A 17,778-nucleotide genomic window follows, 5' to 3' on the forward strand; every position below is an offset into this window, starting at 1 on the left:
TATAACTGTTATCGCATACAACACATAAACGTAATAGCATAATAATACAGCAATATATAATATATAAAAAAATACCCGAATACCATTAAAGGAACATTATATGTAATGGGGATAAAAGGTGCGTTTAATCACTTTGAAAGCACTTAGATCTCCTGTGTTAAGATTAGAATAACTTTAATACAATACCATATTGATTATATAATAAATAGCAAGGTGTCGATTGAGAGGATACGCTGATTGATTATTAATGTGGTATCATAAATTAACTGGTTCTGGGCACTCTTACACAGAAGATTTCAAGCCTGAGTTATAATTATATTTATTTTGGTACAGAATTCTCAATACTATGTTGTATTTGTGTCCAACGATCAGGTAATCATTTGTAATCATTCTGTCGTTCAGTTTTTGGCGTCAGATTATTGCAATTTTATTTGGTAGTTTTTGTTCAGGCTCATCTTGGTGTTTTTGTTTTTTTTTTGGGGGGGGGGGGGGTTATGGAAAAAGAAAGTATTTCCAAAGGTAAAGTCAGTTCTGGAAAAAAGCTGAATTAGTTGCTAATAACATTTTCTTATACCTACAGATAAAGTTATATATGAATTGTTATAAAGATGGGTTTTGTTAACCGGAGTTGACAACACGTCCAAGAAAAAAGTTGCATTACTTGAAAAAGTCTTAATAACATTGGGTTTTTTTTATGGAAAAAGAAAGTATTTCCAAAGGTAAAGTCATTTCCGGAAAAAACCCGAATTAGTTGCTAATAACATTTTCTTATACCTACAGATAAAGTTATATATGAATTGTTATAAAGATGGGTTTTGTTAACCGAAGTTGACAACACGTTCCAGAAAAAAAGTTGAATTACTTGGAAAAGTCTTAATAACATTTTGTACGCCTATAGATAAGGATGTATATGAATTGTTGCAAAGAGGTGTTTTAAAACGACAGATATGAAGAGATCTAATATAGTTTTACACTTAATCCTGGAGATTATTGGATTATACGATATCTCATGTATTGATGGTAGGAATATTTTTTAAATCATCAATTTCTCCTATTTGCTATAGGCTTTCGATGTATTAAAATATTCTTATTCGCATAAATATTTATGTAAAAGTATTGAAATTTACTTGGAATATGTAATACCAAATTAATGTGATATTTTGCGGATTTGCTCCCGTAAATCTATGGTCTTCTTGTTGTTATCTTTGCTCACCCCGAAACTTCACGCTTAATTCATTGAAATCCTTTATATAATAAACGTTTGTTTAACACCATTATCAACAATCTCTGAGCACTGCAATCCATTTAGACAGTACTTACTAGCTATGATGCGTGGGTGGTGTTTCACTTTATATCATTTTTTAAAAATTATATTGTAGTGTGGAGAACTGTTTTTCTTGTACAAAGAGGTACAGGAGAAAACATATGGAGTTTTTATAACGAAGCAGCCAGTTTTCGCGATGATGTCGACCTTAATCCAGATAAGAACTTAAGAAATCCAAGTCACATCGCGGCAGACGGCAACTACAAAAGTAACATCTTTAATAAATGGAGTACCCGAACGCCCAAAAAGGTAAATATTTAGAATTAATGTATAACGTAGAACTGGACTTACTACCAACAGTACAGAAAATAAAGGGACATTCGCTTGTTCATATTTACACATTGCCTCTGTTGAAAATACTGGTCTCGAAAATATTATAGGGATATTAGTATAGACTAAAATGGCTCTGGAAGTTTTTATTTGAAGGTAAAGACAAAACACGGATTTCTAACTATGCAATATTTTGAGATATGACAGTTCTGGCCCGAGTTCACAAAGCATTCTTAGATTTAAGTTAAGCATTTTCTCAACTTCCAGTCACAGTTTTGAGAAACATCTTTGATCCAGAAACAATTTTGAGTAAATTCTTAACTTAAGTCTGAGAATGTTTTGTGAATATGGAGCCAGGTCTATATTTAAGGTACCTTGAACTCTATTACTACGCCTCAAAACTTTATTAAAGGAAATCTTTATGAAATCTTGCTCTTTTTTTGTCATCACAAAGAATTTCAAGCATTGACATATTGAAACACCCACCTCCTCCTGAAACACAAAATTGGTTCTCTAAATTTTAGTTTTTAAATTGATTATCGTTGCTGTTTTAAATAGTAATTATAATATAATCATCGACTACAGATTCGTCTAGCACTACATAACGATAATGGTGGCTTATTATGGCATATGACCTTTAACGGAAGTGAAACAACGAAAGATCCTGCCAGTTGGTTTACAGTAGAACGACTAATATCATCGCTTGATACTACAATAATGGATAAAAAACTTCAAAATAACTTGGTGCTCATGTAAGTTCTCCAAACATTTTTTAAAAGATTTACTCCAACTAAAAAACTATGTGATACAAACTTTGGTTTCACGTCTGCAGTTAAAGTTTATATTTATTTCTTAGATGGTTTATTATGGAGGGTGAATGCCGTCTAAAGAGAGTATAGCTCTAACTCAGTGTCATCCATAATATTTGATAATAAATTAATTCTATATTGGTCAATTTTAATCAATATTGATGTTTTTACTATATATGAGCTCATAGTATCCAATATTTAAGAAACAATGAAAATTGTAAAATCAAAAATTAACAAAGCAAAACAAAAACTGATTTAACAGCACCGAAAGTTGGAAATAGAAGACGACTGTTTACCAGCCAGAAAAAAGTCGAATAGGAACCGTAGAAAGGTTAAATAAAGTCTTTCAAAATTTATCCAGAAATTGGGTTACTATAGCATGCATCTATTCTAATCTTTTAAGTAATAATAATTGTAGATTTAACCAAGACACCATATCAGTTCAACAAAAAGATCAAAACACGTGGCTACATACTAGCTGGCTAACTGCATCATCGGGACCTGAAATAGCGTTTTCGAGTAGTAGGGCAATAGCTAGAACCAAGTTAGCTGGTAAGTATATACGGTCCATGGTATTACAAATTGCCCAACAGTATAATACAATGGTCACGAGTATTGTCAAACAGTACAATACACTGATCATATGTATTGTGAAACTTTCTACAAAATCAACTAAATTGTCATCTTACGTTTTCAGTAATTATCTTAAGGACTGTCGTTTTCTACAGAGTTTGTTTCTAAATAACTTTAAATACATGTCTACCAATTTCCCTCCACGCAGAAATACCGGTATCTGAACACTAATCTCCAGTGTGCAGGTATTTTAGCACACCTGCTAAGATTAACCCCATGGGTTATCCCTATTTCGAGAGCGAAATGGGGTTTAACGTCCACTCGACACAAACTAGGTCATTTGGGGACTAACCTATGGTTCAATTTTATTTCAATAATTTGCTTGCGCTTAGGGATCTTTAGCACTGGGGAGAACCGGATGACCCGGAAAAACCCACGAGGCTGGACAGGCGGCCCTACTCCTTGTCGCGTAAAACCGGGGAATAGAAACCACGCCAGTTGACACAATGACAGACCTTATGATGCAATATTAGATTGATTTTAGTGCTTAGCCAATCAAAATTGAGGTGTCTACTAAAATTTGGATTTTATCTTTAGTTAAGATTTCGAGAAACAGGACTCAGATTATATGTACTGTCATTTAAAATTTGTAGGTTTAAAATATTAATTTTTAGTATAATTTAAATGTTCTTATTTGATAAACATGCAATATTTACAGATGTGTCGTATCTACCGAATAATCAACTGGTATTACAGACTACTAATATGATCTACTACAATGTGGTCGCTGATAACAGAGCAGTAATGTTGTTTTTACTTTAGTTTTATGTAAACTGGTATCAACAAAAGAGTATTAGTACCATTAAGAATTTTTAAAGCATTGTGTTATCCGCGATAATGCCTTCTGAACTCCGTTATAATTCATTCTGAAATCCGTTATATAGTTCATTCTAAATTCCGTTGTAGCCCATTTGGAAATCTGTTAAAAACATATTCTGGAATCCGTTAAAACATATATATTCTGCAATCCGTTAAATAAAGATTCTGCAATCCGTTATCATTCTGAGATACATTGCAAGGCGTTGAATATAATGGATTCTTTAATGCGACATGGTGGAGTGAATGTGCTCCACGGATTGGATGCGCTAACGCACAATCCATTATAATGTATTTTTTTTTTAAATTTTAATGACGCTATTACTCTTTCGTAGAATCATAAAGATAATCTTGTATTCAAACAATTATTATATAAATTGAAGCGTTGTTTTAAAATAATTATTATATATAAATTGATATCAGTTTTGCAATACCTTAATGGCATTTTATAGTATTGAATTATAGTATTGCTTTTATAATTAATTGAAATGTTTATTAAATAGAGGGTTGATATTAACTCTGACGGTAATCTTGTTTTAAACGATTATTATTATATTATTTATAAATAACAGATGTACCACAACCAGATATACCTATGGTATTATATAATTGTTTATAAATAATAAATATTACAGATATGTACTAAAACCAGATATATCTATGATATTGTTATAATTGTTTATAAATAATAATTATTACAGATATGTACTACAACCAGATATATCTTTGGTATTGGTATAATTGTTTATAAATAGTTTTGCAGATATGTACTACAACTATAGATATATCTATGGTATTGGTATAATTGTTTCTAAATAGTATTGCAGATATGTACTACAACTATAGATATATCTATAGTATGGCATAACTGATTATAAGTAATATTACAGATATGTACTACAACAAGATATATCTATGGTATTGGTATAATTGTTTATAAATAATATGACAGATATGTACTACAACTAAATATGCCTATGGTTTTGGTATAATTATTTATAAATAATATTACAGATATGTACTACAACTAGATATATCTATGGTATTGGTATAGAGAATAGTCTTACAGCCTCTACATCTATCGATTATGTTCGGTTTCAAACAAGTACAGAGAAAACATGTTACGCTGGATTACTTCCTTACAGAAATAAATTTGGAGAGGAAGAGGTAGGATAGGTTTTTTTTGTAACTTATAAATTTGTATAGCAATATGTTTGATGCGTTTTAGCCTTGTGCAGTGTTGCTCACGACCGTTAATATACTAACACAGTCACAAGGTACATGTATAAACCATTCATATGTAGTGCCCTATAGAACGCACCTAGAATCAAATTTCCCAAAGGTTATTGACAATGATTGTAACAACGACGAAATCGTCCCCACTGCTGAACTATTTTACACCAGTGGTTACCAGAGATCTGTATTTTATTTGCCAGGTATTTCGACCAAACTCTACAAAAGGTGTCAACTATGTTTTTCCCGTGGCAACAACCAAGTTCAATACTTTAAGACTAGATTATACAAGTCGTGCTTATGGTAATAAAATATACAGATTTGAATGGCGGGGTATGTAAACGTATCAGTGATACTTCTCTATGCGTGTTATTATCGTGTGGCGTCCCCCATCCCGTAACTTAAAGGTTTGTGAAGTCAATATTATAATTTGTAACAATGGCTATGTATATAATCGAGAGATGATTTTTTGAAACCAGCAGTAATGTTTTCAGCTTTTCGTGGATTTTGATGAAAATTTCCAGGGCAAGCTCTTTTAAAATTAAAGACATATATTTAATAATAATATATCGCGTGGAACAGGCGACACACGGGGCGCAGTTGCGAGACTTTCATGGCTTCCGGGTGCACTAACTCCGCGCGCTCTCCCCACCTTAAACTTAATTGCAGAATGGTGCCGTCTAAGCAATTTTAAGTCTATTTGAAAATAATAGTAAGGCATTTTGACATAAGAGAAAAGTAACGGTCTGATTTATCGAAATCGAAGAAGCGTATACGATTTTGACTTCTAGCAAAGGGTTGTGTAAAGTGCGTTGTGCATAATATGTATTAACATTTCGTCTGTTTCAATCTTGTATCACTTTAGCTAGTATCACTTTATGTAGGAATTGTACAGTCTATCGTCGTAATTCCTCTTAACCGCACTGATTAAGCGGGTAAGACTGGCTCGCTAGTCTGGAGGTCGCGTGTTCGACCCCTGCATTGACCGAAAAGGTTCATGGGGATTTTTCGACGTGGTTCCTCTTTGTCAGTGGTGCAGGATGGAGGGCCTGGCAAGGACAGCTGTCTAGTCGTTCGGATGGGACGAAAAACCAAGGTCTCGTGCGTATACATTGGCGTACACGTTAAAGATCCCCTGGCAGTTGGAATTCGATATAAGAGTAGGCCATAGTGCTGCTGCCCGGGAAAAACTTCCTTCATAGCACACTGTATGGCGTATGCCCGTCTTCATTAGCCCAGTCGGAGCAGAAGATTGACGTTAAACCCCATTCCATTTCATTTCGTTTCTTAATCGTGGTTTATCAACAATCAATCTATTTTGAAATAACTGCACATTATAAATTTCCCTTGTACATTTTTACCAGACAAATGATGGCGACTTGTGGCTACTGTGGTTTATAGTTCTTGAACCACTTAGTCTCAAACATGGTACCGAATTTTAATCGTGATTAACGTTGTCTGTTTAAGAGAAAAATAACACTTCTCTTATAGCAAACAGAATACAAAAGCTGAATACAAAGTGTTTGCGACGCTTAAAGAGGGTGATCTCCCTTTCTATGACAGCAAATATCCCTCCGCGTTATTACTATGGAAAACCAAACTGGTCAAATTTGATCAGTTTCACTGCGTCATCCTTCAGACACGATTTTATTGTGAAATCCAATATTATTTGTCTAATCTTGACATTTTCACAATGGAAGCAACATTTTACCGTGAATATTTTCTGTTAAATATTAACCTTTCAAAGATAATTTCCAAGAAAAGTATTTATCGGGTGTTTATTTCCAATAAAATTATGGCAATTATGGTATAATATATGGAAAGTCGAAACATCCAATCTTACTAGAAAAATACTGGATTCCATGAAAAAACACCCATTTGAAGCAAAATTATGATAAATTAATTAGTTTGAATATGTTTTTTTAGTCCAAATATATCATCAAATCACCAAGTTTGTACGCGAGGATGTATCTTTAAACATGGTCTCTTTATGATATAACTAATGTTCTTTTTCTCACTTATTTAAAATAGTATGCAGCAGATTTCTCGAATATAATACATCCATGGAGGACAATTTCTCAAAATGAATCTCTTGTCAAAATTATCTTGCATGGAACGGTGTATAAGTATGATGTAGGCAATAGATTTGAAATGAATGTATATGTAAATTTATTTTTTAAAATGCAACGAAAAATCTTTTCGTTTCACTACATCATGTCCGTCATTTCAATGAAATTAGCAAATATATTCCTAACCTCAAAATATTTATATAATTACTTACCATTATCATAATGGTTACCCTGACAAAATCTGGTTAGGGTATGTTCACTGCGCACAGAATAGCCTCCAGTCGGTCCCCGTATAATGAAAATGGAATTAGCAAATATATTCCTTGTCTCAAAATATTTATATATTTATTTACCATTATAATAATCTAGTCATAGGTTCACTGCTCACACAATAGATTCCAGCCATCTTCGGTGACAAAATTCTTTTTATTTCATAGAATCAAGGAATAAATAGACTTAATAAGGAGGCAATTTGAACATTGATTAACATAATTATATGTTTTGTCATTTTCAATGTGACACTTAATTTTGTTTTTGTTTGTTTGTAGCAAAGGGCCTTAATTATAATATTGTATTAGTACTGTACTGATCGTCTGTTATTTTTTGTTATTCTGTCATCTATAGGTGGTGAATTCATACCAGCTTCTATATTAACCATACAATGGTCTGAAGGTAATAAACTTTATTTGTATATTTTATAAACGGTCATTATACACGGATATAGTTGATCTCAAAAAGACAAAAAAAAAATTAACATTGTCTTGAAAGCATTAAGAGGACTTATGAAGGGGCTAAACTTGCCTATTGCCATGCGGGAGAGAGAGAGAGAGAGAAATGGGGTTTAATGTCCACTCGACACAAACTAGATCATTTCAGGACTAACATATGGTTTAATTTTATTTACATAATTCGCTTGCGCGTAGGGGTCTTTAGCTGTGGGAGGAAACCGGAGGACCCGGAGAAAACCCACGAGGTTGGGCAGGCGACCCTACTCCTTGTCACGTACAACCGGGGATTCGAAACCACGCCAGTCGACTCAATGACAGACTTTATGATACAGTGCGCGCACGCTAACCATTCAGCCACCCAACCCCCCTATTGCCATGCGTTTTTGTAGCTTCAAATGTTATATAAAATAATAATTAGACATTTGTTCACATCACAAGCCCATAATCAGCTCATAGATATTGGGCGAGTTTAGACAATGAACGCTAATATGGCCGACACCCACAGAGACCCTAGTAAAACAGTAAAATGATAGAAAATAGTTTATTATCATGGCAATGGTACTTGGAAATTGAGAACATAACTGTCAATCGCAAATCGACGGAGACAATTTATGAAGTTTGTCAAAACATAAAACATTCATAGATTCGCTTAAAATAACGTAATTTGAGTGAAATTTTCAATAATTTCATTTTTCATTACCTCTTTCTCTAAATGTTACATTTTCTATTATTAATTTTTTTATAACTTGGTAGTCTAAATCATTATCAATGATGTCCACGCCTTCAAATACATGTTCTATCTTATTTCCATCTTACAGATAGTGTGGCAACTACCGACCAATTTCAATATTTAATAGTCGACGATGAAAGTACATCAAAGCGTAGGCGTAGATATACAAGTGCTAGCGACAACAGAGGGTCAGTTATAGTGTTCGGTTTCTTTGGTATTGTAATTCTTCTTGCCATCATCATCATTATCGTCATGCTAGATGTGGCAACCTTGCATCGTCATCTGAGGTTCATGAAGAAGAATACCTTTGATTGTAGACAAAGTTCTATGAAGAAACTAAAGGTATTACAGCAAAAATTTACCAAATATTCGAACCAGAAAAACAAAGATAAACCAAGTGAATCAGCACCGCCTAAGACGAGCAACAAAAAGGCGCAAGATAAAATACGGAAAGTAGTCAATGTCAGTATGGCCAGAAATTCCATGAAAGGGGAAAGGGTGCCGAAGACAACATTGGTTATAGATAAACCTGTTAATGCAGTGCCGACAATTTCTGTTACTAGTACAAGTTTATCTGTTAATTCCACTGTTAATAAAAATAATACTTCTAGAAGAGGAAGTACTCTGCCAATCAGTAAAAGAGGCAGCATGAAAGTTACCCCAAATAGACTAGACACTAACTATGGCAAGCTTATATAGACTACACCTGTTTTCATATAAGTAATAATATGGGAACACAAATAATTAATTAATATTTGATGAGAATGTAAGTTTTATATAAATATGATGTAGGCTATATAAATTGGTTATCTTTTCAATGAATGTATACTTAAACTTATTTTTTAAAATTTAGTCTTTTTAAGCATTAGTGAAATGCAATTTTGGTCGTGTTTATGTACTGTGTGCAAATATATACATGTATATAGAAATGTCATGTGGGGGAACATAATGAATATCATATGGGGAAAATATACAGGAATGTCATGGGTAAATATATAAGAATGTCATGTGGGGAAAATATATAGGAATGGCATGTGGGGAAATATATAAGAATGTCATGTGGGAAAATTTAATAAGAATGTCATGTGTATAATATATAAGAATGTCATGTGGAGAAAATATATAGGAATGTCATGTGGGGAAATATATAACAATGTCATGTGGGAAAAATATATAAGAATTCATGTGGGAAAGACATATAAGAATGTCATGTGGGAAAGACATATAAGAATGTCATGTGGGGAAAATGTATAGGAATGTCATGTGGGAAAAATATATAGGAATGTCATGTGTTTTGACAATAACGGTTTTACTTTGTAATGAACATTTTATTATGATAAACATTAAATCAATAATAACGTAATGCAATAAATAGGCATATAATATTCTCGTGATCTAACTTTTAATTTACTTGGCTGTATGAATGAATGAAATGGGGTTTGGCATCCTGGCCACTTTTACCTTGTTGCATTGTCAACGCACTATTTAAGGAGACAAATATTTTAACATATTTCAACCTAAATGCATTACGTATCTCATTAAATTGAGTTGCAAATTTTGTGGAGGTACGTCTTATAGATTGTGCTTTACAGCTACTTATTCCTACTACACGGTAACTTTATAACTCTAGTCTTGGAACGTTACTATAGCAACCAAATGTCACTGGATCCATTTTGAAGATTCACACAGATTTACGTCGAGTTGGCAAAAAACATGTGTTTTACTAGAAACAAGTCTAAACACACATGGTGCACAAATTTAAACAGACTAGAATACGTTTATAACTTGACAGCAGTACAAGATCTCGGTTAAAAGTTTTAAAACAGGAGTTGTAATATAAGTTGAGTTACTCCCCAAACTCAAAATACTAAGGTCAACTTGTTCTTAGTTTTAAAACATTGAACAAAGATAATTAGTGGTTGATCAATAATAAAATATTCTTGAGTTTGTATTTAAAACAGAATGTCGACGGATACAAGGATAGCATATACATTATATCCCCCGCCCCTAAAAAAAACCCAACAAAAAATCAAATAAGAAGCCTAAGTAAATAATATATACAATCAGAAACACTGACACTATTATTACTCGTACCAGAGATTATCAATCAGTTACCCAGGGTGATCGGTCTCCTTAATTCACCACAAAAACAAATTAAGAGTTATCTAAGTTTGTGATGGTAACCTCCCTCTCCAGGCAGAAAACCGACACGACGAGTGGATTCCCGGGTCAGTATGGGTAACAGGAATTTAGGCTTTTCTTATGAGGCAGTTTTTTTCGTCACTGGCCCTTATTTTGTTATCAAAATGACAAGGAATCAAGTCCGTTTCAGAACGCCTTGCAGATGGGCAAGATCAAAAAAAATAAATAAATAAATAAATAACACGGTGTCTGTTACGATAAAATTGAATAAAGAGGCTCTAAAATACTCAAACCTGTTGCCTTAACGACACCATTAATCTATATTTTAAATACCAACACTGACCGCGCTACACGGAATAATGTGAAAACTAATTCTCTGATAATGTGAACTATCTGAGGGTCAATTTATCAAATAGAAACTATCATATGAACTATATGAGTGTCAGTTTATCAAATAGAAACTATCTTATTTAGCCGTAACTACAACAACTACAACTACAGCATAAGGAGTTTCAATATGTTAATAAATTGTCACACACCACTTTAATTATTTGTCACTAGCTACAAGAAAGGGTGTACTATGGACCAGGGACCGTCTTAGATTTGTGAAATCAATCGATGCGCAATTGTCCAAGGAAAATTCCAACTTTCACGTCGATCGTACTTAAATTGGCGGATCCTTGGGCTTTCGTCGAAGAGCGTCGCCCCAAGAAGGAGAACAAGGTGGATAGCCTTGTCCAATGATATATTTTATAAGATTCGTATTTTCGAGAAATATAAGTATAAGATCACCCTTTAAATATGCTCCATTTAACATTCTAAGCGTTAAACTGGAAGCTCAATTTCACCATTTTCAAAATAATTTATGGCACTTTTCACTTAGGTCAACCTTTTTCTACTAAGAAGATGAAGGTCGACTTAAGAAACTTCTAGCATGTATATTAAATTACTGCCACTTAGTTCCATATGCCAACATGTATTTCATACTTACATATAATTGAAGTCTACAGATGGAAGCGAAAGAAAAATAAACCTATAAATTTTGAGGTAGTTTATCATATTGAAGTGAGCGTGTGTCACAAACTGTTTTCTACTATACCAAATATGTTGCAAGATATTGGTAATGAGAAAGCTAATTCTATCCAGAACCTACATTAATAAACATGAATAATAACCCTACATTTATAAACATGATTAATAACCCCACATTTATGTCGCTAATAACGTCATATTTTCCTAGGGAATTCATATTATTAAAAGTTTGGCCATTGACCGAAAAATAATTTTTGTTTATGTAAAAGAAATTTTAATAATTAGCTTAGAAATTTTGTTTATTTACTTTTTCTGACATTCCTGCACATTTTCACTTTAAAGTCAATTACTGATAATGAAACAGCCAATCACCGATAGAAACGGCCAATCACTGGTAAAGAAACGGTCAATCACTGATAAAGAAATAGTCAATCGCTGATAAAGAAATAGTCAATCGCTGATAAATAAACAATCACTGATAGAGAAACAGTCAGTCGCTGATCACTTTCTCTTCAATTTGTGAATTTAAATTCTGGAAACAAAATAAACAATTTCAAAGTACACACACCTAATTATTCCCGAGCCCTTTAAGAGCTGAGGGTGTTTCAGTTCAATGTTTGATATTTGAGTGAAAGATGTATTAGGTGTGTTTATTGAAAATGTGACTACATATATCTATATTATCATATAAACCGGTGTATAATTATGACTCTAGGGATGTTGCCTTGGTTCATATCATATGTTGTAATTTATAATTTGACATTTACAATCACTTTATGCATATGATATTCTTATCTTAATGAATATACAAGGCACCAAGAAACAGTAACCCAAGATCGTCGAGGTTAAAATTTTACCCTACATTACATGCAATGTAGACCACGAGACGTCGATTCAACTTTAAATGTTATCCGTCTATCATAGTTTTAGATTTGTCTATTTTTGTGTATTTTAATTTGACTTTATCTCTTTCGGGCATTAACGTTTTTACCTAACACTGTCCAAGATGGCGGAGACTCTAAAATTGAATTCATCCTTTATGAAATGGGGTTTAATGTCCTAATGGAGGCATGAAAGACGGACATATGCCATACAGTGTACTATGGGTGAAATTTGGTATGGGCAGCGTCCATTTCCGTCTACCCTTCATCGAATTCCAGCTGTCAAGGCTTTTTTTACGTGTAGGCCTGCACCGAATAACTAGACGGTGGAACTTTCCCGGCCAACACCGGGATCGATTTCGGGGAACCCGGGAATCCCCTGGTTAGTGACACAGCGCAATACTCAATAAGCCACAGTGGCCCCAAGACTAAATACAATTCCTGTAAAGCGTAGCGTACTGTTTGTGGGTTTATGTTAGCAGATAAAACAACAATGGGATAAATAGACTTTTGTATGCTAATGAACCCTTTATTATCAAATCAAACCTACACGTATGCTACCCCGTCCCCTCCCCTTAAAGGGACAAATTGAATTGATGTATTTCTCCGAAATCGGATTTTACATAATTTCTAATGGATTTTATAAATTTAAATAGAGTAAATCGGTTCAATAGCCGCTGAAAAAAATAAAATGCTTTGTTATATTACACTATAAGGTGTCCCATAACGCTAGATTATTTGATTGTACAGACGTTGGAACTTGTGGATAAACCTTTTGCGTCAAAGTCTTTCAAGTTACTAGGTAACTGCGTGCATGCTATCTTAAAACTGTTGGAAGCCTATCCGGTCTCCACTCTTCTTTTGTTAATTTCTCAGTTGATTATTTGTTAGAATTGTAGGCCTGGCAGGGTAAAATATTTAGTAGTGCAGATGGGATGTAAAACCGTATACGTAAAAGAACCTATGACAGAAATTCAATAAATATTAGGTGGAAACACCGCCCACTGGACAAAATTTCTTCCATAGCACATTGCACGAATGGTAAAGGAAAATGGAACTTTTTAACCCCATTTTATATTAGTCAATTTCATCTCGGTATTAAATGCACCCCTTTGGTAATGGTAGTGGAGTGGTCAATCGAGATAACTGGCCAGGTTGTCTAGTACGAGATCATACAGCAGGTTTCATGTACCGATCAAATAATACATTATACGGCCAGCGACTTTGCCGCAAGCGCTACTAATCTTGTAATTGTTATTGTTGTTGGCGTTCTTCTTCATTTTGGGGTCGACGCTCATCGAAGAGAGCCTAAGGCACAACCAATTCAAGTACGTTGGGCATGAAACTTGGCATGTTTGTTCCTTGGACAATTTCGCATTGACTTTAATATGACGTAACAATTCCAAGATGGCTGCGATGACGTCATACTCGTTATATGGCCCATAGTACGCCGGTATTTGTTAATTAACAAATATCTTTAGATTTATAAAATATGTATATTATATTATCTATCTTATATATACCGATTATAAACAGTAAACAATGTAAATAATGTATATCAGTTTATATTTATGTGAATCACGTTTAACATCTATAACAATAATATATAGAGATTTCTTTTCACACACCCTACATCATGTGGCAAACATATTACAGCCAAACAAACAACAACTATAAATATAGAGATAAAACCAGGTGTGAAAACTACAAGTTAGTAATATGTGTTGGTTATGTGTGGTATTATGCCACTTAAAACCACAGATCTGCTGCAGTAGACAGCCATTGTTGTAACTTTACACCGTAACAAAGCATTCGGGTAATAGTTTAAACGAAATCTAGCCAGCAATCAGCATCTTAGGTAAAATGGTAAGGTTGCTAAAAAAATTGTAGAGTTCATCACCTTCTGATATTTTTTTTTCACGAGTTGGGCGTGTCATTGAATGTGATAGGTTTGATGACTAGCAATAGATACAAGTATATAATATCAATATCGCATTTAAAAAGGTTTCCACATTTTTCCGCATAGGTAAATATAGTCTTTTATACACGCTTCTATACATTTACTACGTCTCAGTGAGCTGCATCTAAGGTCCCCAATATTAAAGGAGCCAACAAATTTGTTCTAATTAAATGTGAATTTTATATAGATAGTATATAATTTCTAATTTTATTTATTCTGTTGTATATGTTTGTGCCATACTAACATACAAAATGCATTTGTATGAGTGTGACGGACAATAACCAGAATGTGCACCCTTTTCACTGGGATGCAAAGATGCTGAAACCGGGTCGGATGACAGTCGCGTACGCTTTGTGATCGGTGCCCTGCTTAAGACACGGTGTGATTACTTTTCCGAGAATGCCTGGAAATGCCCATATACTGGTGGTTGATCCGACGTTGCATGGGTAGTGCATGAACAGGAAGTAGTATAACTATGAAACCGGAAGTGGTAAAGCAGCGTCACTCCCCGGCTCGAGCAACCCTCATTCCCAAAATTGAGACGTAATGCAGCGTCACAAGTCCAATGTCAATACCCGGCTCGAGCAGTCCTTATTCCCAAAATCTTAGACATTGAATTGCCCGCCTACTCTTATCCGGCTTTCATCTTGACATGGATGCTAACGATTAGACCCACTTTCCTGGTTAGTCCTCCTGGCAGAATAGTCCAGTGGGATGCCGCGGTGGCAGAATGTCACACCTTATAGAGGCGTACATCAGTTTGTGTGCAGATATAGACCAGGTTATCTCTACATAATATACTGGTAACAGTTTTTGCCAAATTGTGTTTAAACTTGCATGAAAATCGACCCCCTCCGCTACAAATTTACCATCCATCTACCTTTCTCACGACATTTTAATTTTGTGTCTACCCGGGCAATATTCTGGTCTGAAAACTGATTAATTCTGAGTGGAAATCTTAGACTAAGAATCTTTTATTTTAGTCCAAACCATGGAAACACCCGAATATACGTTGTATGTTTTCAAAGAAACACTAATGTCTCGTTGTCAGGTGGAGTTGGGGTCAAACGTCTTGGCTAACAATCAGTTTTGTATTTAGGTAAAACTATCTTTAATTCAGACGCGTGCGCCGTGACAACGATTTTACCTCTATTTTCCGACGAGCAATAGAGTATTTTTATCAAACCTCCCATAACATTTCGAGCTGGTGGATGTGGGGGGGGGGGGGGTGGAAGAGGGGGAGGTATTTTGCTACAGTCTCAGTGAATTTAATATCAAATTGTAGCTGAATGGTTGGATGAGTACGGTATATCTAGTTTTTTTATACGAAATTTGTCTTTTATAAAGTGAGCAAATGAGCGATAGACTAAAACGTATAAAGTTGCACCCAAAGAATAATAAATTGCATGCCAAAATTTACGTTCTGTGCCATTTATGTCCGTCTAGACAAAAATAAAGTCATGTACTAGTGCTGTGCTGCAGGTGCCCGGCTTAATGTTGGGTAACAGGGATGGTTAAGGTATATCCCCGAATATTGTTTTTAAAATTGCGGGGATGTGGGTGGGGTTATTTCTCAAATGTTAGGGGGCTACAGATTACTTTCGGAAAGCGGGGGGGGGGGGGGTAGATATATTGGATAAGCGATAAGAATAAGTCGAAACCAAGAAAAGTTGATTGATATAAAATAAAAATTTAAAGATAACATAAAAATTTTAGATATATAATAAATGCAAATAAAATACATTTACTGTATTATATATTTTATTTAATTAGACTGGAAAAATAACATAGTTCAATAATATAAAATCGTCACACTCAAAGAATTTTTTCAAATTATTTTCCTTTTTTATTGAGACGTTCTCAATAAAGTCGCTTACTTAATGTCGACTAATAGTGTATATATTTATATTAAAAAAAAACAAATTAGAACAGACATACAATATGTTGGCTGTTTGCCGAGACCGGATGTAAGGATGTAGATGTGTGAAATATGTAAAGGTTATATAGTATATTGTTAAACAAATAAATTATGAATGGGTTAATACGTCGACCTTGAAGAATTGCCAAAAGCGTAGGAGAACTATTACTATTATGACCTCACGTGAGGGTACCTGTTAGCAATCTTTCTATTTTATAATCGTGCAGCAGCAAATAGGGTGTGTTTCCAAGTCAATTGAGTAAAGGGTCGTTTAATGAACATGTTAACATTATATATTGTAGAAAATGAAAGTGGTTTCTAACTATCGTTTATAAAACCTTGTACAGTGGCGCCCTTCTGTTGATTTTTAGTCTCAACTTTCAAAGAGCCTAAGAAAATGTCTCGCCAGTTCGGTTAGGAAATATATTCCTGGCTGCTGGATTCTCAATAGATTAGATTAAATGAGCTCATATATTTAAATAGAAGGGTCCGGTTATATATAATTTAATGTAGTATTTTCTGTTAAAATTGTAGACACCAAACTCTCTTTTGTATTATTATTATATAAACAATTTGTATGGCAGTATTATTACAGGGATTGTATATATTGTGTTACAGTAATTATTGTATAATAAGTGTATACGATGTTGTAACGTTTCCGTTCTGATGCCGTTGGGCATGGTTGAAGAGATATAAAGGCTAGTAGAGATTTATAACGGAACTAAAATTTATTATGCGACAGAGAAACTATGATATAAGAAATTGTCATATTCATACTTACGTATTGGAATACACTTTTAATACTATTTCACTATAACTACGTTAGAATGGCTTTGTTCTTGCAAAATTGTATTTGTAAGAACTATTTTACTTTAATTTTATAAAATGACCCAAACGGTGATATATTTAAACTTTTTTTTTCTACTAGATAAACATTGTGACCTTTAGAGGGACCATAAGTTAAAACGCGATTTTCGTACAACCAAGGGCCATAATTCAAGAAGTTTAGATCCGACATGCGCGAGTATCGAAAGGAACCAAGATCTGTGGGTTATAAACATTTATTTCAAGATTCATCAAAACCCGGATGAAAATTGTCACCTCTGGAGTGTTCACAAGCCAAAAACGTGATTTTTCATACAATCAGGGGTCATAATCCTTGAAGTTATGGCCCGATACACGCCAATATCGAAAGGGACCGAGATCTGTGGGGGTGAGACCCATATTTCAAGT

At 34.0% G+C, this 17,778-nt stretch overlaps 1 protein-coding gene across 1 annotated transcript; it reads left to right on the forward strand.

Moving 5' to 3' along the window:
* Positions 1 to 294: 294 nt before the first annotated feature.
* LOC126814916 (uncharacterized) lies at positions 295 to 10,006 on the forward strand. The gene is made up of 10 exons (XM_050540364.1): positions 295 to 372; positions 781 to 1,020; positions 1,380 to 1,573; positions 2,180 to 2,346; positions 2,822 to 2,955; positions 3,695 to 3,777; positions 4,867 to 5,019; positions 5,289 to 5,418; positions 7,779 to 7,826; positions 8,701 to 10,006. The coding sequence occupies exons 2-10, from the start codon at positions 948 to 950 to the stop codon at positions 9,309 to 9,311; spliced, it is 1,593 nt and encodes a 530-aa protein (XP_050396321.1). The 5' UTR covers positions 295 to 372; positions 781 to 947; the 3' UTR covers positions 9,312 to 10,006.
* The last annotated feature ends 7,772 nt before the right edge of the window (positions 10,007 to 17,778 follow it).

Source organism: Patella vulgata, chromosome 3 (genome assembly GCF_932274485.2).
Source record: "Patella vulgata chromosome 3, xgPatVulg1.2, whole genome shotgun sequence".
Lineage (NCBI taxonomy): Eukaryota > Metazoa > Mollusca > Gastropoda > Patellidae > Patella > Patella vulgata.

Bases quoted from the DNA above. Each gene is read 5' to 3' on its own strand.
- LOC126814916 (XM_050540364.1), top strand. From the start codon at position 948: ATGAAGAGATCTAATATAGTTTTACACTTAATCCTGGAGATTATTGGA. The intron at 3,778-4,866 runs GTAATGTTGTTT...ATAATATTACAG, and splicing joins TGGTCGCTGATAACAGAGCA to ATATGTACTACAACTAGATA. The intron at 5,419-7,778 runs GTATGTAAACGT...TGTCATCTATAG, and splicing joins ATACAGATTTGAATGGCGGG to GTGGTGAATTCATACCAGCT.